The sequence below is a fragment of the Electrophorus electricus genome, chromosome 20, assembly GCF_041902795.1.
Source record: "Electrophorus electricus isolate QZ-2024a chromosome 20, ASM4190279v1, whole genome shotgun sequence".
Taxonomy (NCBI): Eukaryota; Metazoa; Chordata; class Actinopteri; order Gymnotiformes; family Gymnotidae; genus Electrophorus; species Electrophorus electricus.
The window spans coordinates 16,401,976-16,426,850 of NC_137516.1; the positions used below are offsets into that span (position 1 = coordinate 16,401,976).

The 24,875-nt window shown below is 40.2% G+C and overlaps 2 protein-coding genes across 5 annotated transcripts; one reads left to right on the plus strand and one right to left on the minus strand.

Annotated features, from left to right (window-relative positions):
• Positions 1 to 535: 535 nt before the first annotated feature.
• On the plus strand, positions 536 to 5,828 carry si:rp71-1g18.1 (uncharacterized). The gene is made up of 4 exons (XM_027028008.3): positions 536 to 920; positions 1,249 to 1,403; positions 2,211 to 2,298; positions 3,768 to 5,828. Exons 1-4 carry the CDS (start codon positions 653 to 655, stop codon positions 4,655 to 4,657), a joined length of 1,401 nt encoding a protein of 466 aa, XP_026883809.2. The 5' UTR covers positions 536 to 652; the 3' UTR covers positions 4,658 to 5,828.
• A 401-nt stretch (positions 5,829 to 6,229) lies between these two features.
• LOC113588709 (macrophage mannose receptor 1-like) lies at positions 6,230 to 23,697 on the minus strand. 4 transcript variants are annotated; one of them, XM_081703812.1, is made up of 30 exons: positions 23,587 to 23,697; positions 22,769 to 23,155; positions 21,321 to 21,500; positions 21,096 to 21,245; positions 20,768 to 20,881; positions 20,053 to 20,190; positions 19,782 to 19,961; positions 19,460 to 19,611; positions 18,502 to 18,618; positions 18,295 to 18,410; positions 17,593 to 17,741; positions 17,243 to 17,388; positions 16,903 to 17,024; positions 16,134 to 16,206; positions 15,870 to 16,026; positions 15,592 to 15,627; positions 14,969 to 15,135; positions 14,791 to 14,852; positions 14,589 to 14,689; positions 14,307 to 14,446; positions 13,095 to 13,197; positions 11,267 to 11,415; positions 10,921 to 11,026; positions 10,581 to 10,813; positions 10,273 to 10,438; positions 9,287 to 9,445; positions 8,996 to 9,112; positions 8,598 to 8,768; positions 6,965 to 6,997; positions 6,230 to 6,714 (listed from the first exon to the last, which is right to left on the minus strand). In XM_081703812.1, exons 1-30 carry the CDS (start codon positions 23,645 to 23,647, stop codon positions 6,473 to 6,475), a joined length of 4,227 nt encoding a protein of 1,408 aa, XP_081559938.1. In that variant the 5' UTR covers positions 23,648 to 23,697; the 3' UTR covers positions 6,230 to 6,472. The 4 variants fall into 4 exon arrangements, with proteins under 4 accessions (XP_081559938.1, XP_026883807.2, XP_026883806.2 ...); XM_027028006.3 differs by having other exon boundaries at positions 17,189 to 17,388; XM_027028005.3 differs by having other exon boundaries at positions 17,189 to 17,388; positions 21,096 to 21,500.
• Between the last annotated feature and the right edge of the window lie 1,178 nt (positions 23,698 to 24,875).

Consider the following 24,875-nt stretch of genomic DNA (forward strand, 5'->3'; position numbering starts at 1 on the left):
TCCTGACCGTCCAACCTGTAACGTAATGTCAAATCCGGTGATGCTAATAAAAGCCGAGTGCCCTGTCGCTGGTGCAGGTAGTTTATTATAATATTATCGGCTTTCTAATACTAATAATTACCTGCAATTTTCCACCATGACTGTCCTCTGAAATTTTCACCTTCATATCTTATTTTACTCTTACACTGTCTGGGTTGCTAGGGTAACCGCCCTGGCCCTTTGTTTTGAAAACGTCTGTCCTTGCATAACTGTCTCTGCACAAATGTAGAGCGCGCTCTCTCTCTCTCTCTCTCTCTCTCTCTCTCTCTCTCTCTCTCTCTCTCTCTCTCTCTCTCTCTCTCTCTCTCTCTCTCTCTCTCTCAATTCTTATTTGTTATTTGTGTCGCCACACCACCGATTAAAATCGCCAAAGTGGCCACTCTGAGTAGGTTTGTTTTTTACATTAAAACTAATAAATAAATATTTTTTATTACACTGGGTTTGGCGCGAGCTACAGGGCGCGTAATGACGTATTTCAGGAATGTGCCCCCCCCCCTCGTTCCTCCGCGACCACGTGGCTACGAGCGCAGGCCCCGCGCTGCATCCTGTGCCCTTGCGTTGTCTATCGCGCTAAGCTAGCTCGGCCAGGTAGCGCTGCGACGTTTTGCGCACCATGTCTGATTCCGTTGCAAAATTCCAAGCCGAGGTAGCGGCCGTGATGGAGGTCCTGCTGAAGGTGGCCGTCATGGAAATAACCAAAGTGTTTGAGGGCCGTTCTTTCCTGTCTGAAGGTTGCACGGTCGACGGGCGACCCAACATCCGTGCGGAACCTTTACCCGATCTCAAGGCCTGCATGGAAGGAGCACTGAGAAGCCCTGCAAACAAGATTGTTTGCAGCGTCGGTGTGCAAGTAGGCGAAACGACGCCAGTGGAGGCACATGGTAACATCTCTGCTGTTTTGGTTGTCTGGTAAAGACGTGGACGCAGTTGCAGGCCGACATGTAAACACTGTGTAGTAAGCAAACATCAGGTGCAGGAAACGCAGAGTTCGAGATTCGTCCAGATGCTGCTATTTCTTCACTATGTAGACCACGCAGTAAATGCGTATGCGATAGATCACTTCTCGGAGTCGTTTAGGCCGCGGGTCTGCATCTGCACCGTCTTGCCCTGCAGATAAAAACGAATAATGCAGAAGTTTTGCGATATCGCTGCTGTTTTGGTTCGGAAGTGTTCACGTTGTAGTAAGTCCAAACTTCTCCCACTTCACAGATAAAGGCATGACCAGGGAGAGAAGCAAGCTGTGCTTGCAGACCACTCAAATGGGGGAAGGGCTGTCCCCCACAGAAAGTCCCTTCATAGACCTTGTGGAGACTGTGGATGTACAGTGCACTGTTGATTTTCCATACACTATCTTTAAAGAAAAGGTAAGTGTGACAGCCTCTGTAACTCTAGCTGAAGTCATTGCATACCAAGTTAGACTGTTCTAAAGTAGAAACAACCAAGAAGATCTCTCTCTCTCTGTCTGAGAGCGCAAGAGAAAGTAAATAATTAAGGAAATGTGCAGTTATTTTGCTTTGCAACATTGTTTTGAGTTTTACCACATAATGTTTAGATTTATTTGAAGATAAGTTATCTTCAGTTTACTACAATACAAAGTGAGACAACTGACAAATGGCAGCAATTTCTTTGGGATTTAATGATGGCTGAGGAAATGTGCCAGGGGAGTGTAAAGGGATTTACTTTTCGGCTTGCTGGTTTCATATCCCGCCTCCCCTGAATTCTCATTGGTCCACAGTCTGAGTTAATCATAATTCATTCTCCTCTGCAAACAAGTTTGAATAAGTAATTTTTAAGCATTGTTTGTAGAGTGAAAATGTGCGTTTATGGTGACCTGGTAAAAAATAGGCACGTCCATTGTTCTTGCATTTTGTTTTGAATTTTGCTAGCTTGATTAGAGCTGCCTTTCAGTTAAACCGCCTTCCTAGACCATGTTCACCTCTACACTCTGAGTCGTCTTACCTTTGTAAACATAACTTCCTACCTACCGAGTGAATTTTACTGCTACCTATTATAAGAACGCTGAATGAAAGGTAGCAGTTTCATTCAAAGGTAATAATTTTATACAGCTTCTGCACATCACAAGGTTGTATAGTGCTTGTATTTGCAGTCAAAGAAGACTAACTTTAAATGTAACGTCACATAACTGTCATAACGTGAATATTGTTCCACAGACTAAGAGAGGGGAGCGGGGTGACACGATTACCCTTTCGCCTGCGTGGGGTGGCGTCCCTCAAGGAGAGGGGTCCAGTCAGGAGAATGGTACGTACAGGCTGAGTGTATAACTGGGCCGATAAAAAAGTAATGCAAATCTTCAGTTTAATGATTTTTTTTTTGTTGTTATTTCTGTATTTTTATTTTTTAAATAAAAATAAAACTTGTGCATAACTGGGTTTGGCCATGTTTAACACGGAATGCCTTTTACTGCTGGTTTCTGAGATTTTTTTTATTATTCCTTTCACCCTTTTTAAAATTCGGTATACACAAGAGTTTATCCTGTACTGGGTGGGTGGTCATAGACATTGTATATCATAATTGTAGTGGGGTCGCATCGATGAAACCTACAGAGGTTTTCAGAGAACATCAATGAAAAATGATTGAGGTTTGTTTTGATTATCACAACACTGACTGTTAGAATCAAAACAAACCTGATATTCTTGTATATATCTGCTGTTCTTGTGCTTTGGATGTCCTCTGTTGTTGTATTTCTAGCATGGGTCCCCTGCTTCACCCCAAGGGCAGAATGATATTTTAATAGGTTAATATAAGACTGCATATGCTGTTAGACAACATTTGTAGATGACATTAGATCTCTCTGCTTCCAAAAAGCTCTTACAATGTGAAGGTCAATGTGTGGATTACAGTGCTGCAATGTTTGTCTGTATGCTGGCCATGTTACGGCTCTCTACCCTTCACCCAGTCTTTATACATGGGGCTGCATTTGTAGAAGAACAAAACAACATTGTCCATATGGGAGTTGGTGAGAACTCCCAAACAGTAAAAAATAGTTTATTGCAGAGTGAGCGTAGTAAGGTAGGTAAGGAACAGATACGGATCATTGTGCAGGACTGGTGAGGGGCTGGTTGATTTTTGGCTGTTAGAAATTCGCCTTTGGTCAGGATTGGGGATTTCCTCATCTGAGGTCTTTCTCTCCTCTTAGAGATTAAACAGGATTGCATGCGTTGCCTCCGACCTTGGAAGTGAATGCGCTCCATATTATGAGGTCTTGTTTTTATTTGTTATATTTATACTCCTGCGTTGGACACGCTAACCGGAAATCTCACACTTGCATTGGCACTGAGTGTATAGGAGCAGGTGTCAGTGGATTTCACATTAAAATAAGGTTAACGAAACTGAGTCAACCTTCAAGAAATAAGTCAGTAAGACCTGCGATGTAATGGGTAACTCGGTGTCTCTAATAAGAAAAGACTTATGATTCACACAATTCAGGTATGACATCCAGCTGTCTTGTATGTCTCAGAAACTGAAGAGTAAAGGTGGCATTCGCAAAAACATACATGTTGCACCTAACAATGTTCAGTAGCATCCCTGCATGCACAGTGTCTACATCACAGTGGTGACATTCAGTATAAGTTTGGCTAAGAGATACACTTGGCTAAATTAAGAAATGTTTTAGGTTTTGTTCTCAGGGTTTTATTGTGTTCTTGGTCAGCAGGGTTCTGTAGAGTTTTTTTTTTTTTTTTTAAAGTGTTTGTAAATGTCTCTTGCAGACCTTCAGGACCCAAGTCCTCTACATGATCCTTTACCAAGTTCCGTTCTGGAAAATAAACCTCTGTTCAGCACCGTGACAACTACAGACCTTTCCCTACAGAGTTTGGGCCACTCGCACCCGGAGGTCATTTCCCTTTTGCCTGTGGAAGAGCAGGCTAAAGTGGAGCCCCTCGAGACAGTTGTAAGCCCAGAAGAACAGGCTCATCCCAGTCAAAATGTAGAAAAACCGTGTGCAACCATGAAGGTGAATACCTCCAATTCCTTAACTGGGGTTAAGAAAGTGCAGTTCCAACTCAGCCAGTCGCCGTTTGACTGCAAGATGTTGCGTCCGTGTTCTGTGCAGCTTGTGAACCTGCTACTCGCATCGGGTCCAAAAAAGAGAAGCGTTGATGTCGGTCCCAATGGAAAAGGGTTCTCAATGCCCAAAGACCTCCGAGCCCACCAGGGCGCCCACACAGGGAGGCGACTGTGCTGCTTCACCGCGTGCGGTAACGGTGTGTGGCGTCTGCACGCCAGCCCTTCTCAGGAGCGCTTGTACGGCTGCAAGATTTGTGGCAAGTCCTTCAAGCGGCGGAAGATCCTCAGGAGGCACTATCGCTTCCACACGGGGGAGAAACCATACTCATGTCCCAACTGCAACAAAGCGTTCGCCCTGCGCAAAAGCCTGCGTAGGCACGAGAGGTTCCACTCGGGGGAGAGGCCGCACGTCTGCCCTCAGTGCGGCAAAAGCTTCCGTCTCAGGGACAATCTAAAGGCCCACCAGCGTTTTCACACCGGGGAAAAGCCATTCACGTGCAGCCTCTGCTCTAAAAGCTTCCGCATCCATAAGAATCTACAGAAACACAGTATAATTCATTCGGTGCCCGGGATTTTTAATTCGGTCAAATAACCAAGCAGTGCTGATCTGCTAGTTTTACACCTGAATTCAACACTGCTGGTGTCAACTTGTCTACTGACAAATATTTTTGAAAAATTGCAGCAGTGTTAGTGAGAGGCAGTAAATCAGGGCAATTTTTAAGGTGGTTCATAACATCTGCCATTACACTGAATGTGGTGAAGACATTGTGTAGTTTGTCATAGTGTATCGGACATTTATAATTGAAGCTTGATTTCTAATTCATGAGTGTTTGTCTAGACTATGTGTGTTACTAAAGAACACAAAATTACATTTAAAAATAAGCTGTTCTAGACTTAAACTCTTTGGAACTAGGTGGAAAAACACAAGAAGTGTTCCGCCCTTTTTCAGTATATGCTAATTGCCTGTGCTACTACAGGATTGGCCAGTCTTTTGAAGGCCATTGAATTAAATTAGTAGTTTATGCAACAGTGATCTCACTCCATCCTTATTCAGAGAAGGAACCTAATTTCTCCAAACTGCTGTAAACGCACACAGGCTGCTGCTGAGATGAAAGGGGAAACCATCACATGTATTTGTAGAATCTACTATTAGTAGACCCAGAGCATTAACGTGCGTGTTAACAGTGTGCATGATGCAAACTGATGCTCATATAAGCTTTCATTACTTATCTATGTTTGCTTCGCTGCTCTGGTACAGAAGACTAATGAGCAGAATTCTTCCTGGTTAGAGGCATTTGAGGTTGGTGTAAACTTTTGTACATTTTCTGCGCACCAGCGCATTGTGGAATATCTTTAGTGGGGATTAAAATGTAGCTCACATTTTTGTGTAACTCTAAATTTGATACATCTAATATGACGTTTATTTAGTGATGCCTCTTTGTCGAGTTAAATGAACAAACATACTTTTGTAGTTTTTGTTTACGCCCCCCCCCAGATTTGACTACTCGTTGATCGTGAATACTATGTGCATCACTTTTCAATCTGCATAATTGCGTATCGTTGATTAAGCAATGTTTGTAAATATTGCACCAAATTTTGTTTCTCCTGACTACTGTACATGTTGTTATTTGCTTTTTGTTTGTTCAACACTGAAATTTTTCTGTCACAGGATTAAGAACTTTTTTCTTTTGATTTTAAACTTTTATGATGACCATGTTGTTTTTTTACCTACATTTTGTTTTAAATAAAGTATTTTTTAGATATAGTGTGTGCTTTAATAAAGCATGTTTTGTTTTAAAAAGATATTTGCTGCTGTCAGAGAGGGATTGTTGAACGAAGACCGCTGTCCGAAACCCGCGGAAGTCATCCAGTGGCAGACAGCCCTTTGTGCAGAAACACAAGAGCCCTGTTCAACAATGGTCAGCACAGTCCGATCTTTACTGGATCTAGAGTTAAGCATCCATTTCTTGACCCAGCCAAATCTACTGTGCAGATCTGCGGTAAAGCCACAGTCTTGAGGAGAGACTTCGGCCTGTTGTTTTGGGTATTTCGTTCCTCTGTTCAGAACAGTTTGCATGAGTGACACATGAAAGTAATGAACTATTTCCTCACTATGACATTGCAAGGCAACTTCAGGCAGCTTTAAATGAATCTGGATGCAGTGTTCATTAAAATATCTGTATTAAAAACATTGATTTAGCAAGCTTAGTCGCGTCTCCACCTTCTGAGACGAAGTCAGACTTTCCAACCTCTACGTGTAACTGCTAGCTAGTTCCTTCACCTTCCTCAATTTTGAGTAACTGAGACTACCAAAAGATAAGTTTAACTTGGATATAAGAAGAACTTAGATCTTACTGCATATGTTAAAAAGTAGACATTACCAGTTTACTTTTGTCAGTAAGAAACATTATAATGGAGGTTCCTGTTCGTTAATTTCCATTTGGTCAACTAACGCCTTGGTTTCTTTGTCATCTACCACGGGGTCAGTTTGTGTGTAAAATACTGGATCCTCAATTGGAGGATCCTGTTTTTTGGATGCTCTGCGGTAGATGAAGGCCAGTCCAGCCAAGATGCACACTGCTGCTATAGCCACGAGCACGGACACCACAATGTGTGCTCTCTGTTTCCCAGCATCCCCTGCAGCAGCATCTGAGAGTACAGATTGAACAGTTCTTAATTATGTCAGAGTACTTGGGTTAGAAAGTACCATTGTTTATGCATTTTAAACAATGATTGCAAACACAACAAGCACAAAATTCTATAACAATTTAGGACTTAATGAGTGCATATTCAAGTGTAGCATTTATACATATCCAGGTTTATAGGCTCTATTTATTCACAGTATTTCTCATTTTATATATTTTTAGAGATAGATAGATCACATCTGCAATGTTATTACCTGTATATGTCATTCTGGTGACTGACTTTGTATCTGAAATAAAACAGAAGGTTAATTAGCTAATTATTTCTGAATTTAAGCCTGAGGGGTAAAAGAATGAAAAGCAATGTACTGGACCTTAGAAAGGCTAGTCCTAAAAGGTTCAAGAGATGGTTCTAGGAGATGGTTGTCAGTCAACCAATATTTACTGGTATCCTTAAACTATCCAAACAGAACTCAACACTAAATACATAAATAGCAGGAATGTGAATAGGTGAGAGAAATATACTTCAACAGGATGAGATAATATTAAATATCCTGCACCAAACAATTAGGGTTTCACACAGGGTCCCACCCACTCTTCTTCTAAAAATTCACCTCACAGAGGTCAGACACGCCACTCTGTCGAAATATGCCCACGTCCATCAGATGATTCCAGTGTGGCATGTTAAGGGAGCAAAAGGAATTGCGCTGCTGGACTTGCAGGACATTCAAAGCCTTCCTGGGCATTTTCTGCTCTTGTACATCCAGCCTACTGTATACACAGGCCTCAAATATCCTGAGCTAAACCATTGAGATTTCATGTAGGGCCCAGCTCCACCTCCCTCCAAGCTCAATGACCTGCAGCCAATCCACCCCTCTGCTGCGCCCAGTAGCTACCTAAATGTTACCCATGCTGCCCTCCCCGTAGACTAAGGCTGTACCCAGTGCCCCAGGCACCCTTAATGCGATGCAATGACCAACTAGAATGCAGGCTCTAAAAAATAATTTATGTTCTTGGCCATGTTTGTAATAAAGTAATAATAATCTGTTTATATAGCACTTTCCATTTTGAGTCCAGAATCTCAGTGCTTTACATAATTAAAATATTGACAAGTCATAAAATCCAAAATTAAATTAAATGAAATCTCATGGTGCACTAGTCACCCAGCAGGAGATGAACACCCCCCCTCACAAATACACACACACACACACACACCCTGCATGCCCCGCTCCCAATCACCTAATTACTAAACGTGAGCATGTGTCTTGTTTTGTTCTGTGCTTATTTAAAGCCCACAGGTACTCTGTCAGGTCTGCACATTGCTTGCCTGTACAGCACCGTGAAGACATTGCATGCCTGATTCTGCGTTTATGCTGCTGCACTGTGAGCTGTTACTGCCAGATTATTTGAATGCAGTATACACAAATACCCCATGTTCGAGTCCAACTATTTTTTGGACCCTAGACTGCAGGAGAATGTTATTAGAAATAGATATATAGTGTGAGTAATTGAAATGCCCCATTATAGCTCCTGCCATGAGGAAGATTCTAGATTGTCTTATACCATTTCCCTGCAACTGTTTATAAGTCCTTCATAATATTTGAAAATTTTCCAATTTTCCACTTGTATTTTGCCTGTTCAGGTTCAAGGTACTGCTGTGATAGCGGAAAGGCGATCTGCCCTGGGACATGCATACAGTTGTATACATTTACACTCATACATTCATTAATGAAGAATTAGTACATGTACACAACCCTGTGTGTTCAAGTATTACAAAATGTCTTGATGTCATAAATCCTTTGTAAAAAAAACCTCATCCAATCACATGCCTTTGACAAGTCTCTGTTAGTTCTATGACTAGTGCTTCACTGTAGTGTAGTTTGTGCTCACCTTTGGCTACTTTGCAGATAAATGGCAAGCGATTTCCACAATGGCTTTTACGCCACTGTTTGCTAATGACTGATATGGACGCACAGAAGAGGTATTCAGAAGAATCTTCATTTTCAGATGGTTCCCAGTTAGTGTAATCCACAGCACTGTTATCAAGCCAGAGCCAGTGGTCTGCAGTCCAGAGACAAAGTTTGTGATGTATAAAGCCGTATATTTTAACCGATATATTTTTACATTTGGATTTGTGGAAAACATGCACCTACCAGTTACTGATGATGCAATTAGGTAAGAATACTGAGGTATATAGTAGTATCATGCTAATATGAGTTTTCTGGTATTGAGTTATGGAATTCTAGCATTCTAACATGAGTTTTATGTCATTGTTATTGTAATATTACCTGCATGGGTCTTGAAAAAGCCAATCCAGAAATACATATAATCATCCGGAAATAATGTAATGTAGTTCATTACATACTTGTCTTCCATCGGATCCATAATGCTAAGAAGCGTAGCTCCTGATAACAGTAAGTAGAAAGCATTATTAAAATTTTTGCAGTTGTAAGCAGATAGCAAGCATAATTTTCTTTTAAACATTTCTATAATAATTTTTTAGCTTCATGCTTATTGACTATTATCTAAAATGTTCCTCAAATGAATAAAACAGGTAAACAACGACTCATTTTCCTGACCTCTTGTCATACAAATTCGAGAGGCTGTGCTCCATGATTCTTCCTGGGTCACAAATGCATAACAGGACCCTTTATAAGACAGCCATGTCATCTTTGGATACATGTCAGTTCTCTCAGGGCACAGCCCTGGGTACTTAGTAGGAGCAACTGGGGCTGTTTCTGCAGAGAAGAATTAATTTGTAGCATTCATTTATTGTACTGACCTAAAAGGGTGCTAGGCCACATCTTAATGATAGTAACATGGAAAACCTCTTACCTCCAGACAGAACATGGCCTAGAAGATTTACTACAATGCTTTTGGAATCACGTGGTGGTATTTAGTAGGCTTTGGATATAAAGATGTGTATATTCTTTAGAATTTACTGCCTTTTAAAGTTTAATTAAAGTTAATTTAAAAAAAAATCCACACACCTCTACTTTTTAAGTGTATTGGAGCTATTCTAATATGCTTTCTAATAGCACATTGATCAAATGCCTTCTATGACATTCTTCAGCCAGTAGATAGCATCTTTGTTGATCAGTTGTCAGTTCAGGTATAGATTTAAGAATGCACAGCTCAGAAAGAAATATTGTGAAGCTTAGAAACTGACGATGAAAGACACTAGTTATTGCTACGAACCACAAGTACTTGCTACCAAGAGTGCTGCAAACCACATGGGCTACCAACCACACGTATGTGCTGCCAGGACAGAGATATCCTAGCTCTAGACTTATTTGAGGCAGGAATGGATCAGCATCACAACCTAAAGTGAAATCTTGCAAGGGGTTGTGGGCGAGAGGTGACTACTCTGCATGTGAAGGGGGTAGTATCAAAGAGAAATGTCAAACTTTCCTGAAAAACAGAGGAATTAGAGAGGGATTTCCCCCTTAAAAGTGAGGGCGTGGTCTTCTGGGAAATGCTGCTTAGCAAAACATTCAAATGGATTGAAAAGTTAATAGAAACATTCACTCATTTGCTGTGTTTCATTTGATAGCTCATTGCTCACCTGTTGACCTCTTGCACAGGCTATAGTACGTTTGATTGCAGGATGCTGTCTTCCAGTTTCCATAAATATCCACATAAACACAGGGGTGTTCTTTCCTTGGTTCATTGTAGGCCCAGCTCTCCATATTCAGATGCCAATTATCAATCCACAAGAAGTATCCATCTGTCTGTTCACAATTTTATAGTAACATTTTTTAATATTAACTTTTTTAGATTCCTTTTGATTTAAAGACAGTATATCATTAATCCCCCCAAAAAGCAAACAGGAAGTCACCCCGATCATTCATTCATTCATTCATTCATTCATACCTCCATGGTATTAAGGCCGATCCACATGGGCTGCCCAAATTTGTGTGTTTGCAGCACAACGTAGGACTGTGTGGGGACATCCCGAATACTGGCCAAGTGTGCTCCCTTTGTTTCACAGTGGTGCTTAGCTTCCGTCCAGGTCAGCTTGGTTTCAGTGACCATGTAAGAAGAATTTCCGACCTTAACGAACGTGTTAGGTGCCTGTGTGGTGCTTGGGATGATGAAGGAAGGATCTGAATACCGAACAGAAATACAAGAATAGCGGAGGTTGACAGCTGGTCATGCAGAAATTGTAGCAGTAAAGAGCTGAAGTATTCCCAGAAGTGTTCTTGTGGTTTACCAGGTGCTCGTCTGCAGATGAAGCCGTTGGTATTATTGCAGTCTCTTGTTACCCATTTGCCCGGCTCAGCTCTTCTCATATTTCCCATTACAACACAAGCTGGACCCTTAAACGTGAAAACACAGGGTTTTAATTCAGGAGCCTCTGAAATATGCCTGCTTCAGAAACACATTACTTCACCATTACAATTACCGAACGAAGGATGAAAATTCCTTCTCTTACTCAACTTTAACAGCAGCATTGTAATTTGGTGAGGAAAAAATAAATTGTATATGTAATAATGTAATAAATTGTGTGTATATTATATATATCTCTCTCTCTCTCTCAAATGCAATTGTTGTCCAACCATATTTTGCTGCAGTGATGGTTCTCCTTTAGCCCAGACTGTGTAATGTATTCCACTCCCATCTGTCCATCTGTATCTATTTATTGCTATATTACTCAAACCGATCCATAGATCTGAGGTGCTGTCATCCATTACTGAGGTTAGAAAGGCTATAACAAAAGAATAAAAAGATGACCTGTTAGACAAATCAGTAACCAGTCACTGGACACCTTTCATTCTTCCTTATTGTTTATAGTAGTTCACATAAAATGCAATAATTAAATGAGTCTTTAACAAGAAACACAGGACTATAGTGTGAAGGTCATAGTAAAAATTCACTCCTCTTGTTCTGAATAAAAAAGGACACCAACATCTGATAAGGAACCGCCTTGTGTGCTTGTAAATTAAGCTTTGCTTACACACATACATACACATTTCTCTTCCTCACTTCAGATAGCAGAAAACTGAAAAATATAAAATATAAGTAAGAACTCAAATGCAGCCGGGTGTCTCCATTTACATGGTGTTGGTTTCTTAAGCACCATCAAGTAAAATGTGTGTTTCCTGTTGCAATAAGTGCATGTTCATCCTATTCTCTGTATTCACTGTAAGCATGACCCTGTTTCTGAAGCATTTGGTGTTTAGCTTGTGTCCTTATGCCTTTTAGATTCTCCTGACAGTGGTGATCCTTTAGGCACTTGAGTATTGACATACAGCGCCCTGCTATCCTGTGACTTCACATTAATGTGCAGTTCTGCAATAGTAATGGCCTCCTTTTTCATTTTTTAGAAACATTTTTTACTTTCACTTTATGGTGCTTCATACAAATGAATGTAATTAATGCATTTGTATTAATATAATGTAATTGATTTCATATATGAATATTATGTAATTATATAGTGATACACACACACACACACACACACACACACACACATATATATATATATATATATATGTGTGTGTGTGTGTGTGTGTGTGTATCACTATATAATTACATAATATATATATACATAATATATACATAATACATACATAATATGTAATACATGTATGTAATACATGTAATACATACATACATACATAATACATACATAATATATACATAGTATATACACACATATATATATGTGTATGTATGTGTGTGTGTATATGTATGTGTATATATACACACACACATACATACACAATATATATATATATATATATATATATATATATATATATATATATAGTAATTATCTAATATAATGTAATTTTAAGCTCTGTTTACTGTACACCTGGAGCAGCTGAATATGTCCTCAGTAGTCCAGCAGGTTGCCAGCACGCTGCCTCCCTTGGGTACTAACACCTGGCTTCCCTGCTCTAATCACCACAATACCTGTGGGGTCACTCCTGTCTTAGCATGTGATGCATGTGTTGCAACTACTATGTCTGTTCATTCCATACACCCCACCCACTTAATCCTCTACCTTGCACCCACACCCCTTAGGCACTTTTTAGGTGCACCATCTCTTATGGTACATTTTATAGGCGTACCATTATAGGCTGCAGTCCAACCTCAGTCAACCTGTCCCCTCATCATCACTGGTCAATTCCTGACCACAGGATTACTGCTGGCTGGGTATTATGGCATAGTGGTGGCGTCGCACCTGTGTGCTCGCATCAGGCAGAGCGTTGTTGCTGACGTTTTCACACGTTACTGCTCGCCTGCATGGGGTGAGCACTAACTCATCCTACTCTTATCCTTGTCGTTTGTGTTTCACTTTCTTCCAAAGAATGAAATGGCAACAGAAGCCAAGAACACATTTTGCTTTAACAGTAATTAGCTAGTGAACTGAGGTCTCACCGTGCTGAAGTCGGCCAAGAACAGAAGCTAGATCTCCTCCAAGACTTCTACAGTAGGATCGAGCTTCAGTCCATGTTTTTAGTTGCAGTCCTATTTTGTAACACTGGAAGTAAAACATACATGATTGTACAGAGAGCACTGACAAAACATAAGGTAAGGTTTCTGTTTGCATGTATGTGAGAGAGAGAGAGAAAGAGAGAGAGAGAGAAAGAGAGAGAGAGAGAGAGAGAGAGAGAGAGAGAGAGAGAGAGAGAGAGAGAGAGAGACACTTGGAGTGGATTAACCCACCTACACCGTGGTTGAATCTAATTAATGCATTTACATAAATTCACATGTGTTTATAAAGACATAATTGCCACGTTTTAATACCAAAAAGTCTCCCCCCCACCCCCAAAAAAAGCATAGCTGTAATAAGATTTGTGTTTGCTTAATGGAAGCATACACAGATGTAATAAAGTAGACTGGGATCCTACGGGATTCTGTACGTTTGTTACGCTTCCGACAGGAACAAGGCAAGAGGCAGAATGCAAAATACAGGAGGCAGTTTATTAAATGAGGAAACATGAACAGTAAAACAAACAGAGTACACAGAAAAGCAATGACGACGACCTGACAGAGACGTAACTAAACCATAATAACCAACAAACTAGAAGACAGAAACACAGGGCTTAAATAACCAAGACAATCAGACACTAAACAGGCTCAGGTGAACATAACAGAGAGAACTAAAACACGGACTGGACTGCAGGAACAGACGAGGGGCGGAGAAAACGAAACCAAGGAGCGGAACCGGGAAGTAAATGAAAAACAAAGATACAACAGTGAGAAATAATAAAACAGAAGCACTAAGAGGGTGGCCAATCGTTACAACGGTACAGCCTTCCTATCAGATTCATAACTGCCAATCCTGATTAAGTACTACTAATTGAATTCCAAACCCTTTGAGAACCAATCATGATAGTCCTGTTCAATAATGCTATAATAGTCCTCCCCAGTTTCCATCCTGTCTAGAAGTATTCTGTAATCTACATTGTATGGGAATAGAATTTAGAACAGTATTTAATCTTAACTGGAATTACCTCTGTATTATACAGTTTTAACGCACACCTACCAGCCAATCGAAGTTGAGTATTCGCCCATTGCCTATCATAACATGAAGGTGACTGATGGTTATAATGTAGACATAATGTAGAACCTTTCTTTAAAATATACCTGTCCCTTTAGGTTCAGCCAGTCCGAAGCACAGCCCCCTACAGGTTGGCCGGGGGCATCAGTGGCATTGATTAGAGCAGCTCCACTCCGCTCACAGATAAACTTCTCATGATGTGCACAGTGTACACTTTGCCAAAGGCCTGCAATGGTCAGTAGTAGAGTGTAAACTTTGCAGAAAACTTCCATGTTCCCCTCAAGAAATTCTATTTATTTTCTTACATAAAAGGTGCATTTTCACTCTTTGCGCATGGCGTGTGCCATTATCTTTGCGGTGAGTCTTACCCTGTAATCGAGTCATCCTCACACAGTTCTCTTCACTGTTTAAAAAGGCAGGCTGGTTAGTTTCCCATGCCTGGTATACTACTGGGGATCCATCCATCCACCTTGCCAGGGAACAATGATCATTTTATTGGTTCTTTTTAATATATTGCAAAATGCGCTCTTGAATGTAGGCAAAGCAGTGTTTTTCAGCTCCAAGACTCACGTTAGCGACTTGTCCATATCAATATTCATGCCAATATAAACGTCATGTAAGGCATATCTAGCCTGTATAAAAAAAATATTGCATGATCATTTCCGTCTGAGCTACGTCATAAAAACGTGCATAAGTGTGTACTATGTATTCAAAGTTATCTTAATGTTTGCGTAATTGGTAAGCATACCTGATGCCATACAAAAACTCTCTCCTCCTCATCATTGATGACCACAAGATCACTGTGTCTCTGCTTACAGAAATGTCGTGCATTTGCCATAGCCATGGAAAAACCTTGATAGGTGTAATACTGCTTGCCCTTGAATATAATCCAGCCATCAGAGGTTGTATTATAGCCTGTCAAAAAGAGAGAGAGAAAGTCTTTGATAGTTAAATTGACAGTACAAATATTCTGCGGAAACTAAGTCATTGAAGCTAATAGTACACCTGGGCATCAGCAGTTGCTCAGAAGGCTTTTAGTAACTTTTAGAAGACTTTTAGTAATTGCTCAGAACTTTTAGTAATTGTTTAGAAGACTTTTAGTAATTGCTCAGGACTTTTAGTAATTGTTTAGGAGACTTTTAGTAATTGCTCAGGACTTTTAGTAATTGTTTAGAAGACTTTTAGTAATTGCTCAGGACTTTTAGTAATTGTTTAGAAGACTTAGTAATTGCTCAGAACTTTTAGTAATTGTTTAGGAGACTTTTAGTAATTGCTCAGGACTTTTAGTAATTGTTTAGAAGACTTTTAGTAATTGCTCAGGACTTTTAGTAATTGTTTAGAAGACTTTTAGTAATTGTTTAGAGGACTTACTTCTGCTTCCAATTTCTACTTCTTTTGGAGTCACTCCTACAAGGAGACAAAGGCCAGAAGCAAATCTGAGAACCTGTTCCGAGAACCGGTCTATTCACGCTAGTTGTTCATATGATGTGTAGTGAAAAACGTTTAGTGAAAATGTTTAGTCTAACTTGTTTTGTGTTCATTCTTCATTCATTCTTTGTTTTTGTTTTTTATAGTAATGATAGTATAAGGTATGTAACTAAATACACTTATCCAATCTGAAATGTCATTTGAAATTTGAAATGCTCGACCTTTTTGAATTTCACAAAACCACGCCTTCCTGTCTTCACAGTGCAGGTCATTCCATTGTCCTTCACCTCGCCAAAACCGGTGAAGTCTAACCGTGACACAGTTTTCCACATTGTTTAAATTATTCGGTTGACCATCTTGCCAGTTTTCATAGGATGACTGAAAGAGGAGAAGCCAAAGTTGAATTCCGTCCAAGCACAGCCCCCATAAGGCAACTCCATCCCAAATCATCCCATGTTGACAAAAGAGAATTTATCAAAGCTCACAGAGGACCCATCACTCCATACGTAACCAGCAGAAGGATCCTGGATGCTGTAACCAATCCACGCTTCAGTTGAGCTGTGAACATAACCAATACATATATATATGAGGAGCCATTTGTGAAGTATTTATGGAATCATGAGAAACCCAATATACGAGGAAAAAACCCTAAGGAAATTAATTAAAGCTTCAATATATATAAAATGTATTCATATTATAAATTCATAGAATGTACTCAACTACACTGAAGAAGACAACACACCTTCATTTAAATCACCATAATTTAACAACATTTCATTTCTACTAGGAAAGCGCTTTAAGGAAACTGAGCATAATAGTTATGAAATCACTGGTAACATTGGTAACAAATCTCATCTACATTCTCAGGACAATAAAATCCCTTGTAATTGATGTGATGTTATGTATAAATGTAGATTAAAAGCACAAAACCAGGTCATATTAATGTTTTATGACTGGGGGTTCAAAACTCCATTACAGCCAGCTGGCTTCTGAGTGCAACAGCACTGTAATCTGTAATTTGTAGATGAGATAGGGTAAATCTCAAAAAGTGATGTTAGATTCAACATTCATCTTAAAATATTGCTTGGTGCTTGTATGTGCAACTGAAACATGCTTTTTTTTTTGCCAGTCAGCCACTGCAAACCAACAATGTTTACATTGTGCATTTGTCACCAATCAGAATGGCTTAAAGGCTTCTAGGTATAAAGAAACTTAAGAGAACATAATGAATGGAAATTAGTGTTATCCTCTTACAATTTAGTACTCTCAGGAAAAGAATCGTCACTGTGGACACTCAGGAGATCACCTCCAAGCTCCTGGCAAAAGGCGAGCGCCTCAAACCAAGATTTTACATCTTTGTATCCTGGATCGAACAGCTTCAGAAAAGAGAACCAAACAAAAACATGCCAACCACAAGCAACAACCCTGCTTAAATATTTGGATTTAAAGCATTTGGCATATAGTTAGTTCCCCAAGTGCCATGATCCCTCCCACCCTTCTAATGTCATTATTTGGTATTATTAATCATCCTAATTATTACCTTGAAGCATAAATCTCTGTTTGTGATTGGATGCCAGTCCTGTGCACAGCTTACAGGAGTGATGATGGAGGTGGCTGGAGTTGTCACCACCCCCTCAGCTATCTGCTTGCAGATGTATTTCTCCTTATTAGTACAGTTTAGCACATCCCATAATCCAGCAAGTATTCCCGTGGTCATGGCAACACATCCTTTTTTTCCACCTGTATTTTTAAAAGACATTTTTTAAAGTATTTCATCCACCACCAACCCCCCCCCCCCCCAAAAAAAACAAGCAAAACAAAAACAAAACAAAAAAAACCTATTAAACATTAGCAAAACATTACCGAAATTATTCTGCCTGAAAGAAGTGAATGAGAATGCATTTTGTGGACAGAAGTCTAAAAGACATGATGTTTTGTATTTACCAGGCATTCCAGCATTGAAGTGAGTGAATGCAACTTTGTCGGTATTGGTCCACTCAAAAGAGCGTTGATTCCTTTGGTTAGACAACCCAATCCAGAAGTGTTTCTCAGGTCGTGCGCCAACCAAGCTGACCAAGAATGCATTTTCAACCCTGAAATATAAAGAAAGAACATCAAAGGAGAAGAATGACTAGCTCAACAGTTTCCAAAAAATGTGTTAATTAGAGACTAAAAAGAGAAATCAGTTCCAAAACATCTTTAAAAAATGACAATGTAAATAGTTAAACAGTAGTCCCAATTAAGATGAATTACCATTCTTCACCTTCATCAACGCTTAACAACCTGCAAAAGAGCCCCACTCTCTTACAGTGGTATTACAAATCTGAAGTTTTGTTGTTTGTCGTTGGTGCACTCTGAGTCATGGTTATCTCCTTTTTTATTTCTTCTAGCTTGTTTCTGACCCTTTTTTATTACCCTGAACTGGTTTTCCTTTTGATAATATTGATTGGCGCTAGAAAGTACAACCGAAACATAATTTTTTGCCAGTCTGCCACTGCAAATAAGCCCTTTGTGCATTGTGCTATTGTTTATCACAAAGCAGGCTTTTGAGTATAAAAGCATATAAAGGAGCTTTACAGGAATACAACATACAATTCATCAACTGATACACATTTAGGTAATTTCCAGTTACCCAAAAAAGCCAACCTGTTTGTAATGTCAACCAAATAAGATCCTGTTTCCTCACACATCTGTTTGGATTCCTCAAAGGTTTTACTCTCTGATCCTGCTGTGTAGCAGTAGCTACCATATCTGATCCAACCCTTAAACAGCCAACAAATGTGAGACAAATAAGAGGACAAATTTAAGTCAGATGGTGCTGTGACAACTAGACACCTTCTTAGGGATACTTACAGGTTTGCAGCCTGGACTTCTGACAACAGTGTCATTAGCGGATGGATTCGAATTGGTCTTTTTCTTACAGATATATCCACACTGGCGCTGACAGATTTCATTAGCCCACTTTCCCTCCTAGTAGAGAAATAAATGTGTTTATGGCATGAAACAAGGATCTCATCTTCTAAATACATACTTTATGCTTCTTCAATAAATGTTCACTAAACGAGAAAGAGCATACACTTAACAGACGATGTGTCTGTTTAGAATGGATTAGATGGGTCTGTGTTATCGTCTTAGTAATGACTCAGGTCATGAGGTTGCGTATTGACGTAGTAATGACTGGTCGTGAGGTTGGGTATCGTCTTGGGAATGACTCTGGCCATGAGGCTGGGTACTGTCCTGGTTCTGACTCTGGTTGTGAGGTAGGGTATTGTCTTGGTAATGACTGATTGTGAGGTAGGGTATTGTCCTGGTAATGACTGACTGTGAGGTAGGGTATTGTCTTGGTAATGACTGACTGTGAGGTAGGGTATTGTCCTGGTAATGACTGATTGTGAGGTAGGGTATTGTCCTTTTAATGACTGACTGTGAGGTAGGGTATTGTCTTGGTAATGACTGACTGTGAGGTAGGGTATTGTCCTGGTAATGACTGATTGTGAGGTAGGGTATTGTCCTGGTAATGACTGACTGTGAGGTAGGGTATTGTCCTTTTAATGACTGACTGTGAGGTAGGGTATTGTCTTGGTAATGACTGATTGTGAGGTAGGGTATTGTCCTGGTAATGACTGACTGTGAGGTAGGGTATTGTCTTGGTAATGACTGATTATGAGGTAGGGTATTGTCCTGGTAATGACTGACTGTGAGGTAGGGTATTGTCTTGGTAATGACTGACTGTGAGGTAGGGTATTGTCTTGGTAATGACTGATTATGAGGTAGGGTATTGTCCTGGTAATTACTCTGGTTGTGAGGTTACCTCTCCCCTCATTAAAACACAGTTCTCCTCATCTGCTACACTCGGCTCATTTCTCTCCCACCAGGCGAATGGGACACAGGAGTCATCACTCCACTCAAACAGCTTCAGGGTCCTGAGGTCACTAAAACCGATCCACAGCTCATCCATCTTTGCTGTATGGGTTGGAGGAAATGATCAATGGCTGCAGGCTATTTGCTTCAGTTTCACCACTAGTTCCAACTACCTACACCTGTGGTGAACACTTGTTGCTCATTGCTTTTCGCATCTTATAGGTCTTGAATGAACTGCAGTAATAATAGGAAACTCATGTAGTTTAACTCACAATAGCCAAGGTTTGAGATGATGAAGCTTTGCTCCTCTACACTGAGGATGCTCAGCAGGTCTCCACCTTCTTGTCGACAGGCGTCTCTTGCCTCTACCCATGTTTTTTTTTCACGATTAATGAAATAGCAGTGGCCTGAGTGAGGAATCAATGGGCTCGGACAGAACCCTGTGTGCACCGCTGGACAACAAGGTGCACCAAAATAACTTTCAGAATACACAACCACTACACCAGAGACTAGTTTTATAAAGCTAACACTAGAAAACCTTACCTGGTGGAATTGTGAGAGTAGCAACACCTCTTTGGCAGACATATCCGTGTTTCTCAGAACAAATACTAGTGGACCATTCAGAGCCATAAAACTGACTTGTCACGCCACAGTTATGCCCTGGCTCGGAAGATGGCTGACCTTTCCCCCCAAAACAAACAAACAAACTGTCACAGAAAGCTCGCCTCCCCTGGGTCACGTGGTTTGGCCAGCCACGTGTAGTGGGGGGGATCTGTTTGTGGCCACACCTGCACCTTTTTTGTTTATATGCATTTAAACCCGTGTCGAGGTGTGCAGAGGTGGTCATTGTTGACGTAACGTGTTAATGTGGTGTGTTGTTGTTACTGGTTATACTCGTCATTGTTAGATGTATACGTGTTTATCGTGTTCGTTTAGTGTTAATCGTTTCATGTTCATGTTCTTTGTTTGTAACACGTGTGAGTGCCGTTGTCTTTATGTGTTTGAATAAATGTTCGTCCACGTCGTTGGAGCCAGTGCTTCCTGCCCCTCACCCTTTGGCACTCGGGCCACCCCGCGTTACACAAACAAATATACAAACACACATCCAAACAAATGAATGAGTTAACTAGAGAGAGACACAATGTGTTATTATATTATGACAAATATGACCTGTAACAATAAAAATAACAGATGTGGGATTTGTACTGGCATTCTTCTGAGCGAGATTCTGGATGGAAAACTAAAGTTAAAAACTCACCACTGAGCCATTTCAGATAACGTAACGGTTGTCCATTGATCCAGCGCCAGCCACTTGAGGTATCTAAACTGTTCAGCCCAATCCATAATTTTACATTCATGCGCTGAGTTAACCCTGTGTGATTGATAAGAGTATTCTTTGCTAATAACCATCATTCTGTTGTAGTTACAGTGCATCATGTTCTACAAACATTTGTTTTTTTTAACAACCTGATAACTAGTAACACAATAACTGCTCAATAAGATGACCCATTTACTAGCCTCTAATGTCTTTTTGTTTTCTTGCTTCTTCCCACCTGATGATGATTGTGTTAGGAGGCATTCTGTACCTGATATGAAGGTCTGCTCATGGGGCTCAGTGATGCTTAGCAAGTCTCCAGCCTGCTGTTGACAGCTCTTCCTGGCTTGATGCCAGGTGAGTACAGAGATCTCATTCACCTGGTAATAGATGCCTGTCATGGGGTTCTTGCTCCAGAACTCTTGAATGGAAAATAGATTGATTGGTACATTTTTGAATGAACACAGTGTATAGTGTTTCTGAAGGCACCAGGTACCTATTTGTTGTGTTGGACAATAGCCCCAGAGCTCGTTGACCTCATATTCACTTTCAATTGCACACCATAGTCGTCTGTTGGAGGAGTCTTCTGTTGTGCAGTCTGCATACCATTTATTTTTGTACCGGAAGGGAAAATGACACGGCCGTCCAAAGGCATTTCCTTCGAGGGTATAGAATTCTGTCAAAAGAAAATGGACAGTGTGTCTGTTAAATTCACTGAGGCCTAAAACATCATCTGCAATGTTAAAACAAGAATGTGGGAGTTATGTAATTAATACATAGATTAATTACACAGAAATAAATGTACTATATTCATTTAGATTTTGAAAAATCTAATGAATTAATAGAAAAATATAGCTTACTAATTACAACATCTATGACTAATGCTGGTCTGCAGAGCTTAGAGGTATGCAGTGTGCTCTTGTTATTCGGTTACTACCTCATTATAATGTGGAATTTCACTTGGTCTGAATACAGTTTGCCTGAGTGCATTTCATTCTTGTAGCTGATTGTAGCTGACTGTTGGTGTACTTGGGCTCACGCCCACAAACCGGAGCGTTCCCCGTTTCCCAGGCAACCGAGTCACGTCCGGGTTTTCCTCTCTCTCTCTCTCTCTCTCTCTCTCTCTCTCTCTCTCTCTCTCTCTCTCTCTCTGGTTCTCTGTCTCCTCCCCTTTCTCTCCAGCTGTTCCGAGTTGGTCCCTAATTGTAGGCTTATTTAAACCTTGTTTCTGCGTCTCTTGTTTGTCGGTCATTGTTTGTTATTCGTTGTCTCCCTTCAGCTCTGGTCAGCTCTGGTCAGCTCTCGTCAGCTCTCGTTTGTCCTCGCTCATATGTGTTTAATAATCTTCCGTTTAGTCCCGCTTCTCATTCCTCGCCCCACGTTCATATATGTTTTCTCTCCGCGCTCTGTTTAGTTATCCTCGTTGTTTATGTTGCTTTACTTTAGTTCCGCTACCTGTATCTTCATCATGCATATTGTTTATTTACCTTACGAAGCCTTGTTCTATTATCCCCGCTTGTCCAAGTTTTTGTGCTCATAGTTGTATTGATCATTGTTGCTATCAGTAAGTATTTCTTTGTTTGTGTATATACTTTGTTGCCTAACCCTTCACCCTATTAGCCTGTTCCTCTTATGTTTGTCTGTTTATCCTTGGTTGTAGTCGGTATTTAATCTTTGTTAATAAACACACTACTTGAGTCCATCCCATCCGTCCCTTGCATTATGGCTTCCCAGAATAGTTCAGTTTCGTATAAACGCGTCGGCACTTCGCAAGTGTGTTCGCGCACCATCCCGCGTTACAGTTGGCTGTAATGTGTAAAGTGCAAGATTCCACCTCTGTGTTTTTAAGGCTAAAAACGTACAGATACTAAATGGTGATTAAACAACTATGTCGTTCATGTTATAACGCTGCTGTTAATTCCAGTGTTACATGAAGGTGGATACCTTCATATGGCCGTGAGCAGACGTTGTCCACTGTTCCAAACACTGTCCACTTGCCCTCAGCCCCTGGGTTTGTGGACAATTTTACTTGCTTAGTTCTTCCCTGAATAGACAAGTACAGTGACTCATTCTTCAGGCCAAACAGAGAGTTGCTGTGGCATTCCCACTTTTGAAGGCTGCTCTCGGCATCACAGGTGTACCATATCAGATTATTGCCCTCGCTGTTTACCCTCACACCCAAGCATTTCATCCTACTGACGCTAAAGATGCGGCTGTCGGAGGTCCAGCGGAACTGCTGTCCCAGGCTGAGGGGGTTACACACGATTAGACTTTGCAAACTGTCACCCAGGCAACCTTTCTTAAGTGTGTTGTAGATCAAAAAGGTTCCGTCTGGACAAAGAAATAAATGGGTGTTACGGGGGAACAGTAGGTCAATATGACTTTAAAAAGAAGTGGAGTATTGTAAAAATAAATATGTATAATTTATTCTATATTTTGAAATGTATACAGTATTTTTGCAATTAAAAGCTTTAGCTTGATGGACTGAATTATATCAGATTCGAGTTGAGTTCGCTAATGTCAATAAGGAAATTTCCAGCAAACTGAATGAAAACCAAAACAGATAATATCACTGCAGGTTGCTAATAGGTTTTTTTTTTTTTTATGTACTGCCTTATAGGTTCTTGAAGAAACAGCATTCCTGAAAAGCACTATATAAGTCTCATGTATTAATAATAATATCATAGACCCATGTGTGTTCCATCTTCAGTTGAGATGAGCAGTAAAACATTTGAACATAAGTGGAAAAAGAGTCAGCATACCTGATTGAGAAAAGCAGTGTGGTATCTTAAGTGCAAGCACAATGACTATTATTGTCATCATCTTGACAGTGCTAAATATCTACTGCAAGGCCCTACAGGAGATCATTGAAGTGTCAGTCCCCTTGTGTGGCTATTTTGGAAGGTTGGTCTGCTCTAAAGAGGAGTGGTCAGTCTTTGTAACATAGTCTATATGCTGTCACATGCTTTTGGTTTTGGAGCTGAGGTGACACATTAATACCACTATAAGACTACTCGGAAGAAGTATGAAACATGCTTTAAGATTAGTTGGAGTATTGTTATTAACCGTTAATCAGTACAGTTTTGTGTGTATGTGCGTGTGCATGTATATGTTGAGATGTGGTTAATGTGTATAAACTGGTCATGCACAGCACACTGGCAGTAAAAGCATTCATTGAGCAATACATATGCATGTATGTGTTAAAGATATACAACTCATTCAATGTCCATAACCAGTTGTCACAATAGGCGTTAATAAAATGATTTTTCATTCATTTTTCCGCACTTACCTTTTATTTGCAAACATTCTCGTTTCCTCGATTTTGATACATCTGTATATACAATGCTAATGTGGTTGGCTTTCCTTAATGAAAATGAATATGCAACCAGGTCAGTAGCTCTGTATCTTGCAGTAAAGACAATGTGCATAATTATGCATAAATCAAATTCTTTAGTTTACCTGGCTGGATTGAGGCTATATTTATAATTATATTTTGTCAAACCAATATTTGGTGTAATTGTTTCCCATTCTCACATTACAACTGCTGTTATAGACATCCTGCAGGTCTCCTGGTCATCTGGGATTATGGGTCCTGCAAATCTCCCAGTCATATGGGATTATGGGTCCTGCAGCTCTTCCAGTGATCTGGGATTATATTCCTTCAGATCATAGACATCTGGGAATTTGGTCCTGCAGTTCACCCACTCATCTGGGATTATGGTCCTCCAGATCTCCCAGTCTTCTGGGATTCTGGATGCTTCACCAGTAACCACCATTCACTGCTTTATGGAAACTAAGGGTTATGGTGGAAAAGTTTCTTCTCCACATATCTTACTAGTGTTCTTCTGATGACACAAACTTTCCCATTGTCTAATCAAGATGATGTGATGCCTTTTAAAAATGATCTTTGAGTATTCTACTTTGACAGACTGAGATGTGATTTTTAAAAAAATATGCTTTAAAATGCTTTTGTCAGCAGTTAAAAAACAAGAAGAGAAACAAAACTTCCCCTTTAACAGTGGTTGGTTTTATAGTACTTTAAAATAGCTGA

Coding starts and splice junctions, on each gene's coding strand:
- si:rp71-1g18.1 (XM_027028008.3), top strand. CDS start 653: ATGTCTGATTCCGTTGCAAAATTCCAAGCCGAGGTAGCGGCCGTGATG. Junction 921..1,248: donor GACGCCAGTGGAGGCACATG/GTAACATCTCTG, acceptor CCCACTTCACAG/ATAAAGGCATGACCAGGGAG. Junction 2,299..3,767: donor GGGGTCCAGTCAGGAGAATG/GTACGTACAGGC, acceptor TGTCTCTTGCAG/ACCTTCAGGACCCAAGTCCT.
- LOC113588709 (XM_027028005.3), bottom strand. CDS start 23,647: ATGATGACAATAATAGTCATTGTGCTTGCACTTAAGATACCACACTGC. Junction 16,027..16,133: donor TATGGAGTGATGGGTCCTCT/GTGAGCTTTGAT, acceptor CTCCTCTTTCAG/TCATCCTATGAAAACTGGCA. Junction 14,853..14,968: donor GAGTTTTTGTATGGCATCAG/GTATGCTTACCA, acceptor TTTTTTATACAG/GCTAGATATGCCTTACATGA.